Raw genomic sequence first — 18,670 nt, 5'->3', positions numbered from 1 at the left:
GAGTAAACTATGTCCTGTATATAAAGTGAATTGACTGGACAGTTCATCTGTTTAGCGCGCTCAAATCTTGGTCGTATGTCCGAATCATTCCCGAACTTTTATGTAGGATTATATAGAAAAAAGGGGGTTACAATTTTTAAATTAATTTGTAAAAAATATTACAAACATACGATTTTCCTACAATTTTCAGCGATGGAAGGATAACATGTAAGTAAACTTTTTGCCAAATTAAAACGAAATATTAATTGACTTGATAGTTTTTGTGCTATATCTATAGGCCCTCGTAGTTTGCCACGGTCCTATTAAACGTGTCTCATATTGCGACTGTATACATGTATGACTTGGGCCAGATGTGGTTTGGCCAATAAATTGAATTTAATTTTTCTTTCATTTATATATCTGCATTTTCAAGTGTTTTTGTCTGTTATTAATGAACACAGATCACTATGAGTCGATTTTGTAATGAAGTCGAATGACATATTGTTGAGGCACATGATTAAATTGCTAACTTTATACTGTTATATTGATTTACGTTAAATTTGGTGAAACTTTGGATATCTGACGTGTTTTAGAACAAATAGGCCTATATGTTGAAAAATAAGACTTATACGAAACCATTACGTACGACTTAACACAACACAAATGCCGTGGACTCGAATTTCCTCTAAACTTAAACAAGTAGCAAAAGCTACACTTAACCCAGGTAATTTAATTGTCATGCTTTGAAGTTCCATGTTCAGACAAATATGATGAAAAATTATGTTTTTTATATCATTTCTGGTGAATTTTTAAATTTATTTGATAAACATCTTAACCGAAGAGAACCACATTTTTTACCTGGCTTTTTACATCACGAATATCGTGCTAAAAATTGGTCTTTGATGTTTTTAAAATTAATGAAAACATATTTTAATCGTGATTTTTAAACAGCCCATCCATACATCCAAGTCTAAAAAAATAATGTCGGAATTTTATGGAATTTTTAAAACTTGATTTACAAATCGTATAAAAATCGAGCCCAATTCTTAGTGCCACTGTGTTTGCCAATAAAATTATGTTAGAAAAACAAATCTTGTTTAGCAAACTGTGATTTAATTCAATGTATTGCGAGAATTATACCTTATAAGTTATTTCGAAATGAAACAGTTTAAGCTCATAAGCCTAATATTCGACAGCTATTGTAAGGAAGGTGTCACAATTTGGGACATCGAGTCGACAATTTCACTCCAGACCTATCACCATCTCTCAGCCCGACATGAAGATTCGACTTGTGCCCGCCCTGGAAGATAACTACATGTACCTGCTGGTTGACGAAGAGACCAGGCAGTGTGCAGCCGTGGATCCGGTGGAACCCCAAAAGGTGAAGAGGCCATCAACATGATCAAGTGGTGCCATAGATCATAATCTACTTGTAAAAATCATATGCATGTATGTCTCTGAGTTAACAGATGTGTGACTGTTAGTCAATATCGGGTCTCAATACATGTATTACTGCAGAGGCCCTGGGTTTGAGTCCCAGTTGAGACTTGACTTTTCAACACCTAGCTGTTACTCATATATGCCCTATTTACTGTGGACAACTGTATATTACCTGTATTTTATATATATTCTTGTGTTGAGAACATCTAGATTCAACAGATCCACGGAATAGGAGGCCACCTCCCCACCAAGTGGTGCCATGCATGCACGCTAGATCAATCACAATACATGTACCATATGCCCCAGCTATAGTGTGACTGTATACTGTGTAATCATTTGAAATCGTTGGGGCAAATTTTTGTGGATTGAGAGTTTTTTTCTTATTCATGAGGATGTAATTTTGTGGGTGCATCAGTTTTCTGTAATGTTAATAAAATTATTTCTGTGGAGGACTTTAATTCATGGGGGAGGGCTACCCACAAATACCTTGAAAATTGAGCCACCATGAATTATAATGATTCCACAGTATTGAATATATTCCTCATCTTATTTTTGCAGATATTAGATGCCATCAAGGAAGAGAACTGCACCTTAACAACTATTCTGACAACGCACCACCACTGGTATAAATTAAAAATCACTTTTAAGCTACGTAGTACAGCAAAAATAACATTTCTCTGTCGAAATGAATATTTTTTTTTTTAAATCTATACTAAATATTATAAGGAATGAACATTTATAAATACAATTATCGGTATGAATATACAGCCAGAAAACTAGCTTTTTTGAAAAGTATTTATAGATGGCAGATATTTGCTTTTCTGTTAGAGAACTGATTCAGAAATACATTTTCATTTTTTGTTCCTTTTCTTTTCAAGCATATATAAATACTGTTACAGTAAACCAAGTTTTATTTGTGGCAACTTTATTTTGCGATCAACTGTCGATAAACTGGTTTGCGACAACTAATGTTTGCAACCAAGCCTTACCCAGACCTGTATTGTTGTAAAAACTATAGACAAAGGATTGGTTCACAGCAAGAAATATTCGCGATGACAACGTTCTCGCTAACCTCGCGAAAATTTCTCGCACGTGAATAAAAGTTGGTTTACAGTATATGTCAGTCAAATTTATTAACAGCCTAGCTTACATAATTATACTGTTCTATAGATCATGATTTTCCTGAAGTTTACCTAAAAAAATTGGAGGTTTTTTTTCATATATAATTCAGCTCTTTATTATTTGACCCTTCTAGGGATCATGCCAATGGAAATGATAAACTAGTAAAACTGGTACCCGGTCAGAAAATTGTGGTCTATGGTGGCGATGACAGGATACCTGCTCTCAATACTAAAGTTGGACATGGGGACCAGTTTAAGGTAATATGCACTGCTTTCCAACAAAATGCAGACAGAGAATTATTGTACATATATATCCTCAGTATATGGTGTCAGCTTGGCAATTTGGCCTGCTCACAAAAATAGTGTCATTGTGCCTCTTTAACACTGCATAGAATACATGTGTTTTTACAGTTGATTTTAGATCACCTGCAGAGTTTCTTGCTTTTTGAAATATTAGAAAATGTTAATTAGCTTTTATAGCATATATATCACATATCATTTTATAATTAATGATTCTCTATTATACTAGATACAATAACATGTACGTAGTTTAAATTTTATAGAAATGATTGTTACAGTAACTATTCTTCAAAAGACCTTGCATTTTAAGGCTACATATTGAGGCATTCTAGAAGAACCTTGATCTATATATTATATGGCTCCACTGTTGCAAATGTACCAGTACTTTTTTTTTTTTTTACATATTTTATGTTCAAAGTTGCTTGACAGTGTAGTAATTAGTCAAGATCCAGATATTCCATAGTGCAGCTGATTTGCTAATATAACTGCATGGTGCTTTCAGTTCCTTTACATGTAATTCTTTTCAAAGAGTTCCGTTTTGTTTGAGTATAGGTGGGAAATCTGAATGTCAAGTGTCTCTTCACCCCGTGCCACACCACCGGTCACATCTGTTACTATGTCACCAGCACCTCCGGAGAACAACCAGCCGTGTTTACAGGTAAATCAGTTTACGGGTAAATTTTCACAGGTAAAAATTTACAGGTAAAAGATGAAAAACTAAAATTCATTAAAATTCAAAATTTTTGAATTTTCGTGCATTTGATGGGTTCCTGTCATACATGGATATCATATATCACCTACGTATGTGTCTTAGTTTGTTAGAAAGATATTAATGTACATGTGTTTGTTGCATTACGTGTAATCTCAGGAGATACCCTGTTTGTGGGGGGATGTGGGAAGTTCTTTGAGGGGACACCAGACATGATGTACTCCGCCCTTGTCACCATACTGTCCAAGCTACCAGGAAACACAGTAAGTCCTGATAATCACTGCAACAATACATATTAATAATGTAAAATGATCAAAATATGAAATAATATTATTCAGCAGAAATAGTTGATAACAATACGTCACACATGTACAATGTATTTGCCATGTTAAATACCTGGTACATCCGCTTATTTTTTTCATAATTAAGTACTGATACTGTATATATACATGTACTTGATGAAATTTGTTACTTTGTAATAGATGCATATTCCAAGCATTTTAAGGGGAATAACTCTCCATGAACTCAGAAATTACTGTTTCCTAGGCGGCTCTCTATCAGATACAGCTAATAGGGTTCGATGTTCATGGCCATTTTTAGACTGTATTGATCTCCTGAAGAAGAATAGTTATAGATAAAATTACAGTAAAATACCCCAATTTAAAGGTAAAATTTATGGATTTTTTCTTAATTGAATAATAGTTTATACCTAAACAAAATCATACATGTATCTTAAAATTGTAGGTAGATCTGAAGGTTAATTTGTTGACCATCCAGCCTCCTTAAAGATTCAGCCTTTGACTTCATTTAAGTTTTCAAAGTGTAAAAAGTGTTGTTTTTTATCAAACCTTTTAGACTAGAGACATTGATATCTGTTGGAGAAGTAATGTTAATTAAAGCAGAAATATTATGCTAGGGGAGGGGGGGGGGGGGTTAAATTTAAATTTCTTTTGTAAATGACATTTTCAAATGAATATAAATCCACAACAAAATTTTTAATATGCATGATAACAGTACGTGTAAAATGTTAAATGTGGTTAGTGCAAGAATAGCTGCAGATCTGCAGTTCTTTGGAAAATATGAGTTGAACCGAATTTCCCATGGAGCTACAGTACTGCAGGTAGTCCAAGAGGAACTTTATACACATACATGTAGTACAATTGTAGACATTTCTGCTCCTACAGTTAGGGTATCAGACAGACAGACAGACAGACAGACAGATAGATAGATAGATGGATGGATGGATGGATGGATGGACGGATGGACAGAGAGATAGATAGATTCTCTCATTGATACATGTTTTGTTTTGTGATAAACAGCGTGTTTTCTGTGGCCATGAGTACACTGTGAACAATTTGAAGTACGCCCTCCATGTTGAACCAGAGAATACAACCACAAAGGAGAAATTTACCTGGGCCAAGGTATGTAATCACTATTCCGTAATTAATCAATTATTTATAGAAAGTTGAAAAATAAAATAAAATTGACATCTTATAAAAACAGAAATAATTCTGCAATACAGCTAGTATATTACATGTATTTTTGTCATTGTTAAAACTGAAAAAAAATTCTTAATGCTTTGCCCTGGATGGCCATATCATTTCTGATTGTTCCCCCAACTCCTAGTTTTTGTGTTTATTTGTGTTGAGAAAGCTTAAGTGGTTTGTTTTACTATGGAGATCGATATATCTACATGGTATGTAGCAATACTGAGTCAATATAAACTTGAAGTGGTAACAATCAAAATAGAGATGAAAGGGAATGAATCTTTGATTTATGGATTTATATGTCAACCTATCAATTCAATTATGGATGTACAATAGGTGGGATTTTTTTTCCCCATTAAACATTGGTATATTCAGTTATAAAATATCCTTTGAAGGTTTAAAAGTTAATTAAGTTAGCTTTTAAAGAAGCCCAGGAAACTCAAAATGAAAATGAAATAGAAAAACGGGGGAACATATTACGTAAGGGGAGAGAAAAATGGATGACATCTAATGGTTGTTCAGTTTCTTTTTTTAGGAGCAGAGAGCAAATAATTTACCCACAATTCCCTCTAGCATTGAGGAGGAACTTAAAACCAATCCTTTCATGAGAGTGGAGTAAGTTATCATTTGCAAGCAAGCTTTTGGTCAGTGGTAATCTTATACAGAGAATATTTTTATGTAGTCTTTATAACCATTTGTGGCTTAGACACAATTTATTATAAAGGATTTCTGGATAACTGAACCTTTTACGTTATAAAAATATGTACCTAACTTACAATCAGTTTCATATCAACATCAAATCATCTATACCCTCATTAGAAAACTGCAACCCCAATATCAAGTGTAGACTAATTACATGTAAGCAGATATTGTGATGGACATCATACAATGTAGTTGTATGAAGACGTCAAGAATGATTCAGTAATTTGATGATTTTAGATCAATTCTCAGAATGTAAAAACCAATATCAGAGGATTCAAGAAATGAAGATCGTAAAGAATCGGAAGTTAATTTAATATAGATCTATGCATATCAGCTTGCATGAATGTACCTACAGTGTTTACTGTACATGCATGTACAGTTGATCTTCAATATCTCAAACACTGATATCTCGTATACAGTGGATAAGTCGAAGAGATTTGCAAGTCCCTACCACTAATATTTCAGGTATTTTACCCTCGATATCTTGAATACTCGGATATTTTGGAAGTTTTAAAACAGTCCCATCCTGTTCGAGATAACAAAGTTTGACTGTATTTTGAGATACGGTCAAATAAGACAATAAATTAAAGTTAGAAATACCCATGACAGGTTGAACAAGCTATATCTTTCCTCCAAGCTAGATTATATAAACAGGTATTTTACAGTTGTGTATACGTTTTTGTTGCTACCTAAGTGATATAAATGTAATCTTTCATTTTCAGCAATTCCTCCGTGCAAAAACACTGCCGAACGAGTGAACCAGTATCCACTATGGGATTTTTACGAGAAGAAAAGAACAATTTTCGTGGCTAGCCTTAATATGTTTGAGCAACAAAATCTTCAATAAGGGTTAATGTGGTTTGAATCTGTCTTGATTCTTTACTGCATGGGTTATAATGTCTAATTAACAGATAATGAACTATAGTACATAAGGCCGAAGAAAAATATCTGATGTATCTATTCCATTTTGAAAGAACAAGGGGCAATAAGACATAAAATCTGCCTAATGCATAGAAAACATTTCATGGTGATTTTTTCAGTATTAAATTTATAATCTGTTAAAATTAACCCAATTTGTGACAATTTTCAAAATAAACATCCCATCAGCAAAAAAATCAAATCATGTCAAAGATTAAGCTTGTTTGAAAATTTTTCAAAATATTAGGCAAATAATGTATGCTTTCAAATATTGCCTCTTGGTTTTTTTTTTATGGTTACTGTTATTTCATTAATTTTAATGAAAAAAATTTGAGAGACGGACACATTTCCTCTCTGTTTTGTAAATGCTGATATACATCCACAAATATTAATTTGATTCACAACTGTTTACAACGACGTAGTGGTACATGTAATTAAAGATTTACAGTTAGAAAAATGCTTTTTTTTTTAAGCAAAATTTTTTTTTCCTTGTTCTGTTTTTATTTTATGTTCACATATGTCAAGTAAATACATGCATGAACCGCGTTGATGTAACTGAAATGGGGCGCCTCTAAAGTGCAAAACGAAATCGAAACTCTCTCTCTAAACGTCTGAATATCATTTAATGAAACAAATTAGAAACATTAAAAAGTATAGGAATGTACATCAGTAATTAACATAATTATATAATTTTTGCAAATTTCGGATAATCCGCTCAAAAATTTACAGCGGCAATCTGAAACATACATGTAGTTATATTTTATGGTTCAAAAATTTATTTCAATGAATTTATTTTCACTTTTATGTAGTCAAAATTGATATTAGTTTTGTTTAAATTCAGTTTCGTTTCGATTTTTGGTTTCGTGTCGTTTGGTTTGGTTTCGATTCGATTGGTTTCGTTTCGTTTCGTTCGATTTCGTTTCGATTTCGTTTCGCACTTCACAGGCGCCCACTGAAATGTAGCAATGAAGCTTTTCATGTGAAATTAATTCATGCAGTTATCACTGTATTGGTTGGGCATGTACAATACTGAATGTTGAAATAAAAAAAAACACAATAGGGATGTTTTTTCACATACTGGTACACATTGAGTAAAGTTTTGACAAATTATGAGTGGCTATTATGGTGATTATTAAATAGATATACTAGCTTATAAGTACTTTTAAGAATTTCTTAGTTCAATGCATGTATTCATGATTTTATTTTTTAAATATGGTCCATGTACATGTAGAGATATAAAAGCAACCACATCCGATTGTAAAATATACATGTAATTATTTGCCTTTAAACCACTCTACAGTCTTGACTCAGAGACAAAAACACAAAATGTATAGGCCTACCAAATAAAATCAAAAAAAGTATCAAATAACATGTATATACATGTAGCACTTTTAAGGAAAGTGCAAACTAAAAATCCCTGTGACAGCTTTCTCCAAATGAATATTAAAAGAATCACTGGAGATTAAGAAAAATTAATAAAAGTATAACCCCACCATAACCATGCATATTGAAAAGCTAAGAGTATACGAAAGCCGAGTTAAACTTTGTTTAATCAGATTTCTTTGGATAATTATACAACAAATATCTGATGGAATTTAGTATTCACTTAATCCAGAGAGTTTGAGTGCAGTTGTAAATAAATTGAGAAACAAAAAGTATATACCCGGTACATACTCGTGCGCAGATCCAGAAAATTTTCCAACTACTTGAGGTTGCGAGGGGCGGTCCGAGGCATATTTTTGGTATAATTTAAAGAAAGTTGAATTCTGCAGGGGAGTGGGTCTGGACCACCCTCTAGATCTGCGCATGGTACTGAATATACAGCCGTGTGTATAAATGTGTATAAATGTTTTTTTTACAGAAATCTTGTAGGTACATGTACATGTATAACCATCAAATGGCAAGTTCAGGACTAGAAATGAATATTTTTAAATTTATTTAATAGTTTACAATAATTATTATGCTAAAATTTGGCCTTTAATTGTTACATTCCTCCCTATAAACCAAGATAATTATACAACATGTGCAAGTTGAAACAATATATACATGTACTACAAAAGTAAGTTGATGGGAAGTTCAAAGTTTTACAATATACAATAACTGACTGACAACAAATTGACTACATGATTTGTATATCCTGATCTTTGGGTCATGGGAGGATAAATAAATATGAATTTTAAAAAAATCACATCAAAATATAGACAAGTAAGAATTAAGAAAAAGGAACTCAATAGTCATATTGAAATTAATGGTGATCATCTCTACCCTGGGATGGGGAAAAGGAAACATATAACACATATGTGTACCAAATGATCCCACAGGAAAAACTGATCAAAAGTCAAGGTTACAAAGAAAACTTTTTATAGAAAAAAAAATCATTTGAATTCTTCACTGACTAAAATCATATGTTACAGAGAAATGTATTTCAGATCTAGGATATTTTATATAAAAAAGAAATAATGAAAAAATAAAAATGCATTTATAAATTGCATACCAACTCCTTTACTGTAGAAGACATACTACTTCAGCCAGCAATGAAGATAAAAACAACACATGCCTCTTCATAAACATTGAAATATCGATATACACGCATACAATATCGATCAGGCCCAACTTAAATTTAAAACCAGAGCAGACCCAAACTAAACCTCTGATTTACCGTACTTTCGGGAGTTAACTCCGAGTCAACTTTTTTGAAAACTTGTGTCCACTCTGGGTTTACTTGGGTTAAGTCAAGGTTTGTGTTTGGGGTCCACTTAACGCACTGACGTGTAAAGCTGACCCATCTTCTCTCTAACCATCTTGTTGCCTGTAATACCTGCCCTTGTATATTACAAATACACATGTAGCGTCTGCTTTGGACTCTGAGTCAACTCTTAGACTAGTAAACCTGGAGTAAACCTAGAGTAAACCCGAAAGTAAACCAAGGGTGTAGTTGAGGTTTACTTTCTGTTAGGTTAGGTCTGATCATGACTGTAATATTGTTCAACGCTATAATTATATATAAGTACAAGTAAATAAATGTATTGATATAAATATACTAATATTTCTCACATGTATTATGTCATCTTTTTTTAATGTTTACATCCCTTTTAATGAGCTTTACTAAAACAACACCCATGCATTTTCAATAACGATTATATATGTACAAGATAAAATCATGTCGCATCGCCATCTTGGCCATTAATGCTTCCTGAGTTCAGAACGCCATTTTTATCGTCAGTTCCTTCCTCTTTCTTGGTCAATTGTTGATGCCACATGTCAGCATAGAAACCATTCAATTGAAGCAACTCATCATGTCTGAAAGGTACACACATAAGGTTAATACTCCATTTACTATATAAACTATATATATATACACTGTAAATGTATTACCCCTTTACTTACTGGCTGTTCATTCTATGATTTGAATATACAAACTATAGTCTGCAATCGCCATCATAAAGCTAGTACATGTATGGTTTGTACAGGCATGAATCTTATTATTTCTGTACATGATTCTATTTGTAATGGCCATTTACTAAAATTTCTCTTGTAGTAATAAACTTTGAGATAAAAAAAAAAACAATCAAAGTAAACATTTCTGGAAGTAAATGTACAATAAGACATAATTTTTGAAAAAAATATTTAACATGTTTTACAGGAAATTATATCCTCATAAAATCAGACACATTATCACTCTTTTTATGTCTCTTTTTCTTTTTTTCCCCTTCTTACATCCACCTCTTTATGACTTTCCCCCTCCTTTATATGTTTAGTGATCTCTCTCTCTCTCTCTCTTTCTCTCTCCCCATCCCCACCATACTTACGTGCCCCTCTCCACGACTTCGCCCTCCTTCATCACCAGGATTTGGTGGGCGTGTATGATGGTAGACAGGCGGTGCGCCACTATAATGGTGGTCCTGTTCTCACACACCCGCTCCAGGGAAGTCTGGATATTCCTCTCCGTTTTTGTGTCCAGTGCAGACGTCGCCTAATGTGAATAACATTTACACTGTAGAAATTTTTTTGGAAAATAATTTTTTTTTTAAATTTTGACACAATTGAGTTTACATGTACATGACCATGACTTAATTAAACTGACATTGATATATTTTCAACACATACAAAGTATGCCCGAAAAACAGTCCACATTTGTTTTGTTATATGAAGAAACAAAGCAATTTGATAATCAAGAAGGGATTTGTAAACAGATTGTGGTAATTTTCTAAGCTTAACATATAATTCACAAACGTGATTTTACGCAAAGCCCACAGTAATTAAGCTATTGATGTTCTACCTGGTTTTTGCATCACAATAATTTGCAAATCCTTATATCCGTCATGATAGCAAACTGTCACGTTGCGTGTCTGTTGTTTACTTGCCTTAACTGATTGCCTTTTACACGTCATCTTGTTTTGAAGGCACAAAGATTTATTTACATCAGTGTATACAAATCAACAAACCAGAAGCGATTACTTGAAATAGTGGGAATAGTCTCTAGATATTATTCATAGCTGGTCAATATAGAAAAAATACTGATCGGTCAATATTTTTTGGATGACCTAACATTGCAATTAATGACTGTTTGTCTATACAGAGTTATAGAGTGAGAATATACTGTGGAATCATTAGATTTCGTGGTGGCTCAATTTTCGTGGAATTCGTGGGTACCTCTCATCCATGAATTAACATCCTCCACGAATATATAAATTAGGTTTAAACAAGAGACCCAGGGGCCACGTCACTCACCTGAGCAACAATTGCCTTAATTCTGATTAATTAGCATAACAGTATCAAAATATCTTGACAACTAAGTACAGTAGATCTTGCTAAAAAAAAATTGAAAATCTGCCAATTTTTATCCACTCTTTTTATTTGGTAAATACCAAGCCCCTTTTGTTGTTGTACCTGTAAGAAGATTTTTCTCTATTCCTATATGACCCCCCCCCCCCCCATTTTGTGGCCCCACTTTTAGTTATGGAATCATGGTTTCATCAAACTTAAATCTGCATAACCTGTGCTTTCACACTAAGAACTGAGTTTAGGACCGAAAACTTTCCCAGAATATTTTTTAAGATTTTCTCTATATATTCCTATGTAAAACTTGACCCCCCTCTTGTGGCCCCTCCCTACCCCCGGGGACCATGATTTGAACAAACTTGAATCTACACTACCTGAGGATGCTACCATTTTAATTTGAGCTTCTCTGGCCTAATAGTTTTTGAGAAGAAGATTTTTAAAGATTTTCTCTATATATTCCTATGTAAAACTTGATCCCTAAATTGTAGCCCCTCCCTTCCCCCGGGGACCATGATTTGAACAAACTTGAATCTACACTACCTGAGGATGCTTCCATTTTAATTTGAGCTTTTCTGGCCTAATAGTTTTTGAGAAGAAGATCTTTAAAGATTTTCTCTATATATTCCTATGTAAAAATCCACTCCCCCTCTTGTGGCCCCACCCTACCCCCAGGGACCATGATTTGAACAAACTTGAATCTACACTATCTGAGGATGCTCCCATTTTAATTTTAATTTGAGCTTTTCTGGCTTGATAGTTTTTGAGAAGAAGATTTTTAAAGATTTTCTCTATATATTCCTATGTAAAAATCCACTCCCCCTCTTGTGGCCCCTCCCTACCCCCAGGGACCATGATTTGAACAAACTTGAATCTACACTACCTGAGGATGCTTCCATTTTAATTTGAGCTTTTCTGGCCTAATAGTTTTTGAGAAGAAGATCTTTAAAGATTTTCTCTATATATTCCTATGTAAAAATCCACTCCCCCTCTTGTGGCCCCACCCTACCCCCAGGGACCATGATTTGAACAAACTTGAATCTACACTATCTGAGGATGCTCCCATTTTAATTTTAATTTGAGCTTTTCTGGCTTGATAGTTTCTGAGAAGAAGATTTTTAAAGATTTTCTCTATATATTCCTATGTAAAAATCCACTCCCCCTCTTGTGGCCCCTCCCAACCCCCAGGGACCATGATTTGAACAAACTTGAATCTACACTACCTGAGGATGCCTCCACACAAGTTTAAGCTTTTCAGGCCTAATAGTTTTTTAGAAGAAGATTTTTGAAAAATACCAACAAATTTTCAATAATTCTCAATTATCTCCCCTTTAAAGAGGGTGTGGCCCTTCATTTGACCAAAACTTGAATCCCCTTCACCTATTGCTGCTTTGTGCCAAATTTGGTTAAAATCTGCCCAGTGGTTCTTGAGAAGAAGATGAAAATGTGAAAAGTTTACGACGACAACGATGACAACGACGACAACGCTGACAACGGACAAATTGTGATCAGAAAAGCTCACTTGAGCCTTTGGCTCAGGTGAGCTAAAAAGTCATATCTCCCTCTGTAGGTGTAATAGAATACACAAAATTACATCCCCTTGAACCTGTAAAATTTAAGCAATCAACAAAAATTGGCCCCCACAAATTTTAATGATTCCAATTCCACAGTACTACTGAATATAACAAAAGGATATATTCTTACCTCGTCCAGCAAGACAATCTGGGGGTTCTTCAGAATGGTCCTGGCGATAGCCACCCTCTGTTTCTCTCCCCCGCTAAGCTTCAGCCCTCTCTCCCCCACTACTGTGTTATAACCTACAGAAGCAAATCAATAAGCAGGTAATTTAAATCCAATTTTCAAATTCTGAAAGTAAGTAATTTGTAAAACGTTTTGTGATTTGAACTTATGTTAGCTGTCAAACAAAATCTAATAGTAACTCTCATTTGAAAAACAATCATTGATTTCATACAGAGTTATCTCCCTTAATAAAAAATCAATGCACCTTAAACAGGAAAAAGATATGGCTCCATTGTCACCAAAATTTTCAAATCCTTCAACTCATTCCTCAACTCAAATCCTGTGCTAAACTTGAGGTCAAACCTTTGGCCCCGGGGCCATAAATCTTAGACGAGCTCACTTTTGATCTCAGTCTCACTTTTCCACTATAGGTTCCTTTTGTAAAAGTGAGACTTAGATCAAAAGTCATCTTCGCTAGCCAAGGGTTTACGATCTGCTTCTCTCCTCTACAAGTTGTAGAGGAGAGAAGCCAAGGGTTTACGATCCGCTTCTCGAGAGAAGCGGATCGTAAACCCTTGGCTAGGGAAGATGATCAAAAGTATGCTCGTCTAAGTTTTATGGCCCTGGGGCCTGGTTTGAGGCTGAGTATTGACTTGAGAAAAGTTGGGGACGACGGAGTCAGAAACTTCAGCTTGTTTTTACCGTCAGGGAAGGATAAGATTCTCTCGTGGATGTCGGCATTGTCTGCTGCCTCCTCCACTTGCTTGTCTGTCGCATCAACATTACCGTAGCGAATATTGTAGAGGATGTTAGCATTAAACAACACAGTATCTTGGGGCACGACACCAATTTGTTGTCGTAGAGATTCTTGTTGCACCTAGGAAACATATAATTTTACATGATGTATAAACAGACTGCATGAAATTATTTTTCATAATTTAATTGTTTTACAGATAGGGATTTAATCGATTTTATTGAGGTATTAAGAAGCGCCACTTTTAAGAATTAAACAGGAATCAAAATTGTCAATTATTAGCATGGTATTAAGGTTTGTAATTTTCTCAGCTTATAAACATGTTAAATTTGTGTTTTGCTAAAAAAGCAAATTATATGATTCATTCTGGAAGTACATGTATAGGAAAATAGAGTTTTGGAGCATCACTGGAAACTGCACTATGCTTTTGCTGCTTAGAGTTTTGCATGACAGTAAACAGAAATTATAATGGAGAGTGAATTGATTCCATTCCTACCAGACAGATGTCCTGTCCGTCAATGAGTATCTGGCCGGAGACGACGTCATAGAATCGGAACAGGAGTCGAATGATGGTACTTTTACCACTGCCCGAGTGACCCACCTAAAATAGAGAAGTGTCTTTGCAAGCGAGAGAGAGAGAGAGAGAGAGTGAGAGAGCATTCAATGACAAAAAAAAGGTTATTTTAAAAAAAACCAACTTTCATAAATATAATAAAGATTTTGATTTTGTTTGAAATAAATAATTCTTGTAAAACAAGATGTTATATGTTATAATACAGCATACATGTAAATGTGCTGTCTATAGGAAAATATTTGCCCTTGTTTTATTTTTGCCTCTTTCTCCCTGGTTGTCACAGATAAAATTTTAGACTGGGCAAATTCCAATGTCTTAAATTATCTCTCTTTATACACAACTTTGTCTGAGTGTATTTCAATATGGGAAAAAACTGTTCCCATGTGTGGAAGGGCCAAAATTACATGGGGCTAAAAGTAACACTTTGTTTTCCCTTGGACTGAAATGTCACACTTTCATTGGTTTAAATATAGCAGGTGATTGCCTCATATATCTCTATATTTGTTCGGTGAGAGATAATATGAGGCAATATGGCCGTCATTTGCCGACGCTTCGCTCACTCATTTCGACATTTCATAGTATTTAATACATAAACTGCATGCCGTAAGTTCTTTAAGTATTTTGAGTAGTTGCCCTTTGAAATTCTTTAAAATTAGAGTAGTTGCCCTTAGAATATTGACGTCACATTGTTTTGTCTGGAGCAGAACAAAATGGCGTCGTCGAAATTAGCTCAAATCTCTGCAGAGGAGAGGGAGAAAACATTTAAAATTAAATAGCAACAAAACATTGTAAGTAAGCATGAGTGAAGCAAAAATTTTTAAAGAGAATTTGAAAGGTGAGATTAAAAATTTTGTAGAGATTAAATGAGTTAAATTGGACGAGATGTTAGGCATTTTGTACATGGCTTTGCGTAGATCATCGCTATTTGTGAATAAATATGTCACTTGATAGTCCTCGGGAAAACAAAACACTTATTAGGTTAGTTACTGACTCACTACGGAAATATATTGGGTTGATCAATCTAATAGAAGGCTCGGTTTCTCCTCGCCATCTATGAGATTGATCAACCCAATATATTTCCGTAGCGAGTCAGTAACTAACCTAATAAGAAATGGTATATAGTATTGTATATACTGTATACTATTCATTGTTTTTACAGTATATACTATACCAAGGCAAATGTTTGTCCTGGTGGAACCACAAAGGAGATGTTCTTTAGAATCTTCTTACTACAAAAAGACACATGTAATTAGTATTTATTAAAGAAATGACTTCATCATCATCATCATCATCACCATCATCATCATCATCTCAATAAACATCTGTTTGCAATTCTTGCTACACTTTTGTATATATATATGTATCAATATTTTTATGAAGTGGCTATAGATCTAGAGTTATACTTTATTAATTTAAAATGTAATAAAATATATTAAATGTACTTTACTTGTAGTACTTCTGTAACAAAAAATTTCCATTGTTATGAAACATTTTTTCAAAATAATTCCAAATAGATTAATTAATATATTATTTGAACACATATTTATTAAGATGAATTAAAATAATTAAAGAGTTCCATGAAAGTTAATTGCGCTCTCTCTTTCCCTCTCTCTCTCTCTCTGTTTAATGTATCATTCACTTATTAATTAACAGAATTAAAGTAATTCTGTTTGATATTTACCTTTCTTCATAGTGAAAGTTGACGTTTCTAAATTCTATTTTACCAGTGCTGACTGCTATTCTCCTTGCATCTGGAATGTCTTTTATCTATGGTAGAACAGAAAAATTTGTTCATCTTTCACCACAAATACTGATTTATAAAATGAAACATTTGAACACAATCTTTGAAATACCAAAAAGAAAAAACTTTCGCTAGTTTACAGCCACTTAAATTAAGACTTTAGTCTAATACTGTAAATTTTTTAATTACATGTAGCACCAGGAATTTAAAAATTAGGAAAAGTATTCCTTGCTAGTTTTGAAATCTCACTTTTTTTTTGTAACAGCCGTTAACTAGAAACAGGGAATGTTATTTTATTTCAGAATAATTATATGTTTCGAAATTCAGCTTATTATTATTTTAATATGAATTAAATTGCAACAAAAGTTTGGCACTGGTGTTTTTAAATTCTCGCAATATGGTGATACAAATAATTAGAATCTCAGCATTAAAAACTCAATGAAATGTAATTTGTAAAAAGGATATCTTGACTACATTATTTCATATTTTAACCTGTTTTCCATATCATTAAATCAGATTCCCCGCTGTAATACAGCTAATTACCTCATGACTTTCATCCAACAACTCAAACATGTTTTCCATATCAATGAACGACTGCTGTATCATTCTGAAAGACGTAAATTGTTTTAATTTCAGGAAAAAGTATTTTAAAAACATGTTTTTCTAAATTTTTAATTTTTTTTTTAATACTGCATGACTGAGTACATGTATATTTCTGTGTACGATGAATCCTGCTTAACGTGCTCAAGGTTTACAACCAATTATATAAAATTTTGATGAAGAACATTATTGTACTGTAGTTTCATCATTTTTCTCTAGAAAACCAATTTTCATGAATTACGTAATCGAGCCATTCCATAAAATAAAATGGATAAAATTATATAAGTATAAAAATTGATTTCAAATGTTACTGTTATTACCACCGTCCACAAAAAAAATAGTTTCATCATATATTTTGGGCAAATTTAGTCCAAGAATTTTCTCTAATACCACAGCCTATAGACAGAATGCTAGCTATATAGAACCATTTTAACAAGACCTTGGACTTTTGGTAGGGTGTACATATAACTAATACATGTAGTAGCTTTTTCATGCATCAAAACAAGTTAAACTTGACACTAGTTTGGAGTGAAATATGCATAAAATAAAATAAAATAACTCATATTATTATATACACATTAATTTTCCATTCTAACTTGATTCTGTCAGTTTTACAGAATAGGATCTGATTTTCCGGATTCCACATTGTGGGTTTCCGATTCGGATTCATACAATTGATTTTAAAAAGATAGTTTTATAATCAAAACTTTTAAATATACAAGGGTATGTATTAAATTTATCATTAAAACAGTAACTTGATCCATAGAGCCGGATCACGTCTCCTTGCTAGGCACGGATCATAATATCAAACTCGACACTCTACATCTTGTTTGATCTGATAATCCGCACATGGCAACTTGATGTGACCCGACCCTATGGATCAAGTTACTGTTATAATAATTTACATTTATGAGACCAATGTTTGTGGAATTTGAGGGTTATCCTAAAGTTCAAATTTACATCCCAACTAATGTGTTTTCATACATTTGTATTAATCTTAATCGGCCAAAATTAGAGCCATTTTAACAAGACCTTGGACTTTCGGAAGGAGTGGTTATCTATTTCTTGCATCAAACCAAATTAAAAATGATGCTGGTTTCAAGTGAAATATACATAGATTAATTGCATAGTTTTGGCTCAAAAGCCAGCCAAATCGTTTTGGTTTCAAAGAGCCATGGTTGGGTGAGTAGTAATGAAATAGACAGGCCGACGTCACAATGCAGTTTGACAAACTACCTAAAGTCCAAGCTCTTTCTTAAATACAATCATGTAGTTCTTCTATGTGGATTATACAATTTGTCAGAAAAAAAATGATCAAAATAACCAAATAAGAATATAGGTAAACGGTATTGAGTATTATGGGTGGTTTGATCAGTATTCCTTGAATACCAATATTCGTGGATTTCGTTGCTAGGTTTATCCGCGAAATTAATTGTTCATTAACTTTAAAAGTGCAATTTCTATTAACAGTTTGTATTGATAGGGTCATTGGCAACAAATTTACGTTTCCTTGAAACTGTGATTTTCACTTTATCCAAGAAAACTGATACCCTTGAATATTAATGAAACCACAGTACCTGTAATACGTCCCGAGCCAGTTGAGTGGTCCGTAAAGCTGACTGAGGTACGTCCCAAACAGCACGTAGTCCCCGACCGTCAGGTGGAGGTCGCTGATGGAGTGAACCACCGCGTAGGCACACAGCAGCGAGCCAGCGATGGTTCCCAAGGTGATCACCACGTTCTGGAGGGAGTTCAGCATGTTCAGAGAGGCACTGGACTTCATTTCTGCAATCTGAAAAGGGCATAGTTCAGTAAATTTAAACATA

The 18,670-nt window shown here is 33.7% G+C and overlaps 2 protein-coding genes across 3 annotated transcripts in view; one reads left to right on the top strand and one right to left on the bottom strand.

Annotated features, from left to right (window-relative positions):
• The first annotated feature begins 609 nt into the window (after positions 1 to 609).
• On the top strand, positions 610 to 8,830 carry LOC128162875 (hydroxyacylglutathione hydrolase, mitochondrial-like). Its single transcript, XM_052826291.1, has 9 exons — positions 610 to 703; positions 1,176 to 1,360; positions 1,978 to 2,042; positions 2,675 to 2,798; positions 3,393 to 3,498; positions 3,709 to 3,812; positions 4,869 to 4,970; positions 5,572 to 5,651; positions 6,461 to 8,830. The coding sequence occupies exons 1-9, from the start codon at positions 643 to 645 to the stop codon at positions 6,549 to 6,551; spliced, it is 918 nt and encodes a 305-aa protein (XP_052682251.1). The 5' UTR covers positions 610 to 642; the 3' UTR covers positions 6,552 to 8,830.
• Positions 8,189 to 18,670, bottom strand: part of LOC128162874 (ATP-binding cassette sub-family B member 6-like) — a 24,918-nt gene continuing 14,436 nt past the window's right edge. For both annotated transcript variants that reach the window (XM_052826289.1, XM_052826290.1), the window contains exons 11-19: positions 18,422 to 18,636; positions 16,788 to 16,851; positions 16,185 to 16,270; positions 15,675 to 15,732; positions 14,426 to 14,530; positions 13,878 to 14,052; positions 13,140 to 13,252; positions 10,466 to 10,629; positions 8,189 to 9,956 (exon numbers count right to left, since the gene is read on the bottom strand). In XM_052826289.1, coding sequence (XP_052682249.1) covers positions 9,815 to 9,956; positions 10,466 to 10,629; positions 13,140 to 13,252; positions 13,878 to 14,052; positions 14,426 to 14,530; positions 15,675 to 15,732; positions 16,185 to 16,270; positions 16,788 to 16,851; positions 18,422 to 18,636 — 1,122 coding nt within the window. In that variant the 3' untranslated portion in view covers positions 8,189 to 9,814. The remainder of the gene's footprint in view (positions 9,957 to 10,465; positions 10,630 to 13,139; positions 13,253 to 13,877; positions 14,053 to 14,425; positions 14,531 to 15,674; positions 15,733 to 16,184; positions 16,271 to 16,787; positions 16,852 to 18,421; positions 18,637 to 18,670) is intronic.

Source organism: Crassostrea angulata, chromosome 9 (assembly GCF_025612915.1).
Source record: "Crassostrea angulata isolate pt1a10 chromosome 9, ASM2561291v2, whole genome shotgun sequence".
NCBI lineage: Eukaryota > Metazoa > Mollusca > Bivalvia > Ostreida > Ostreidae > Magallana > Magallana angulata.
Note: the sequence above shows the minus strand (reverse complement) of the source record. Positions and strands in the feature narration are given on the sequence as shown.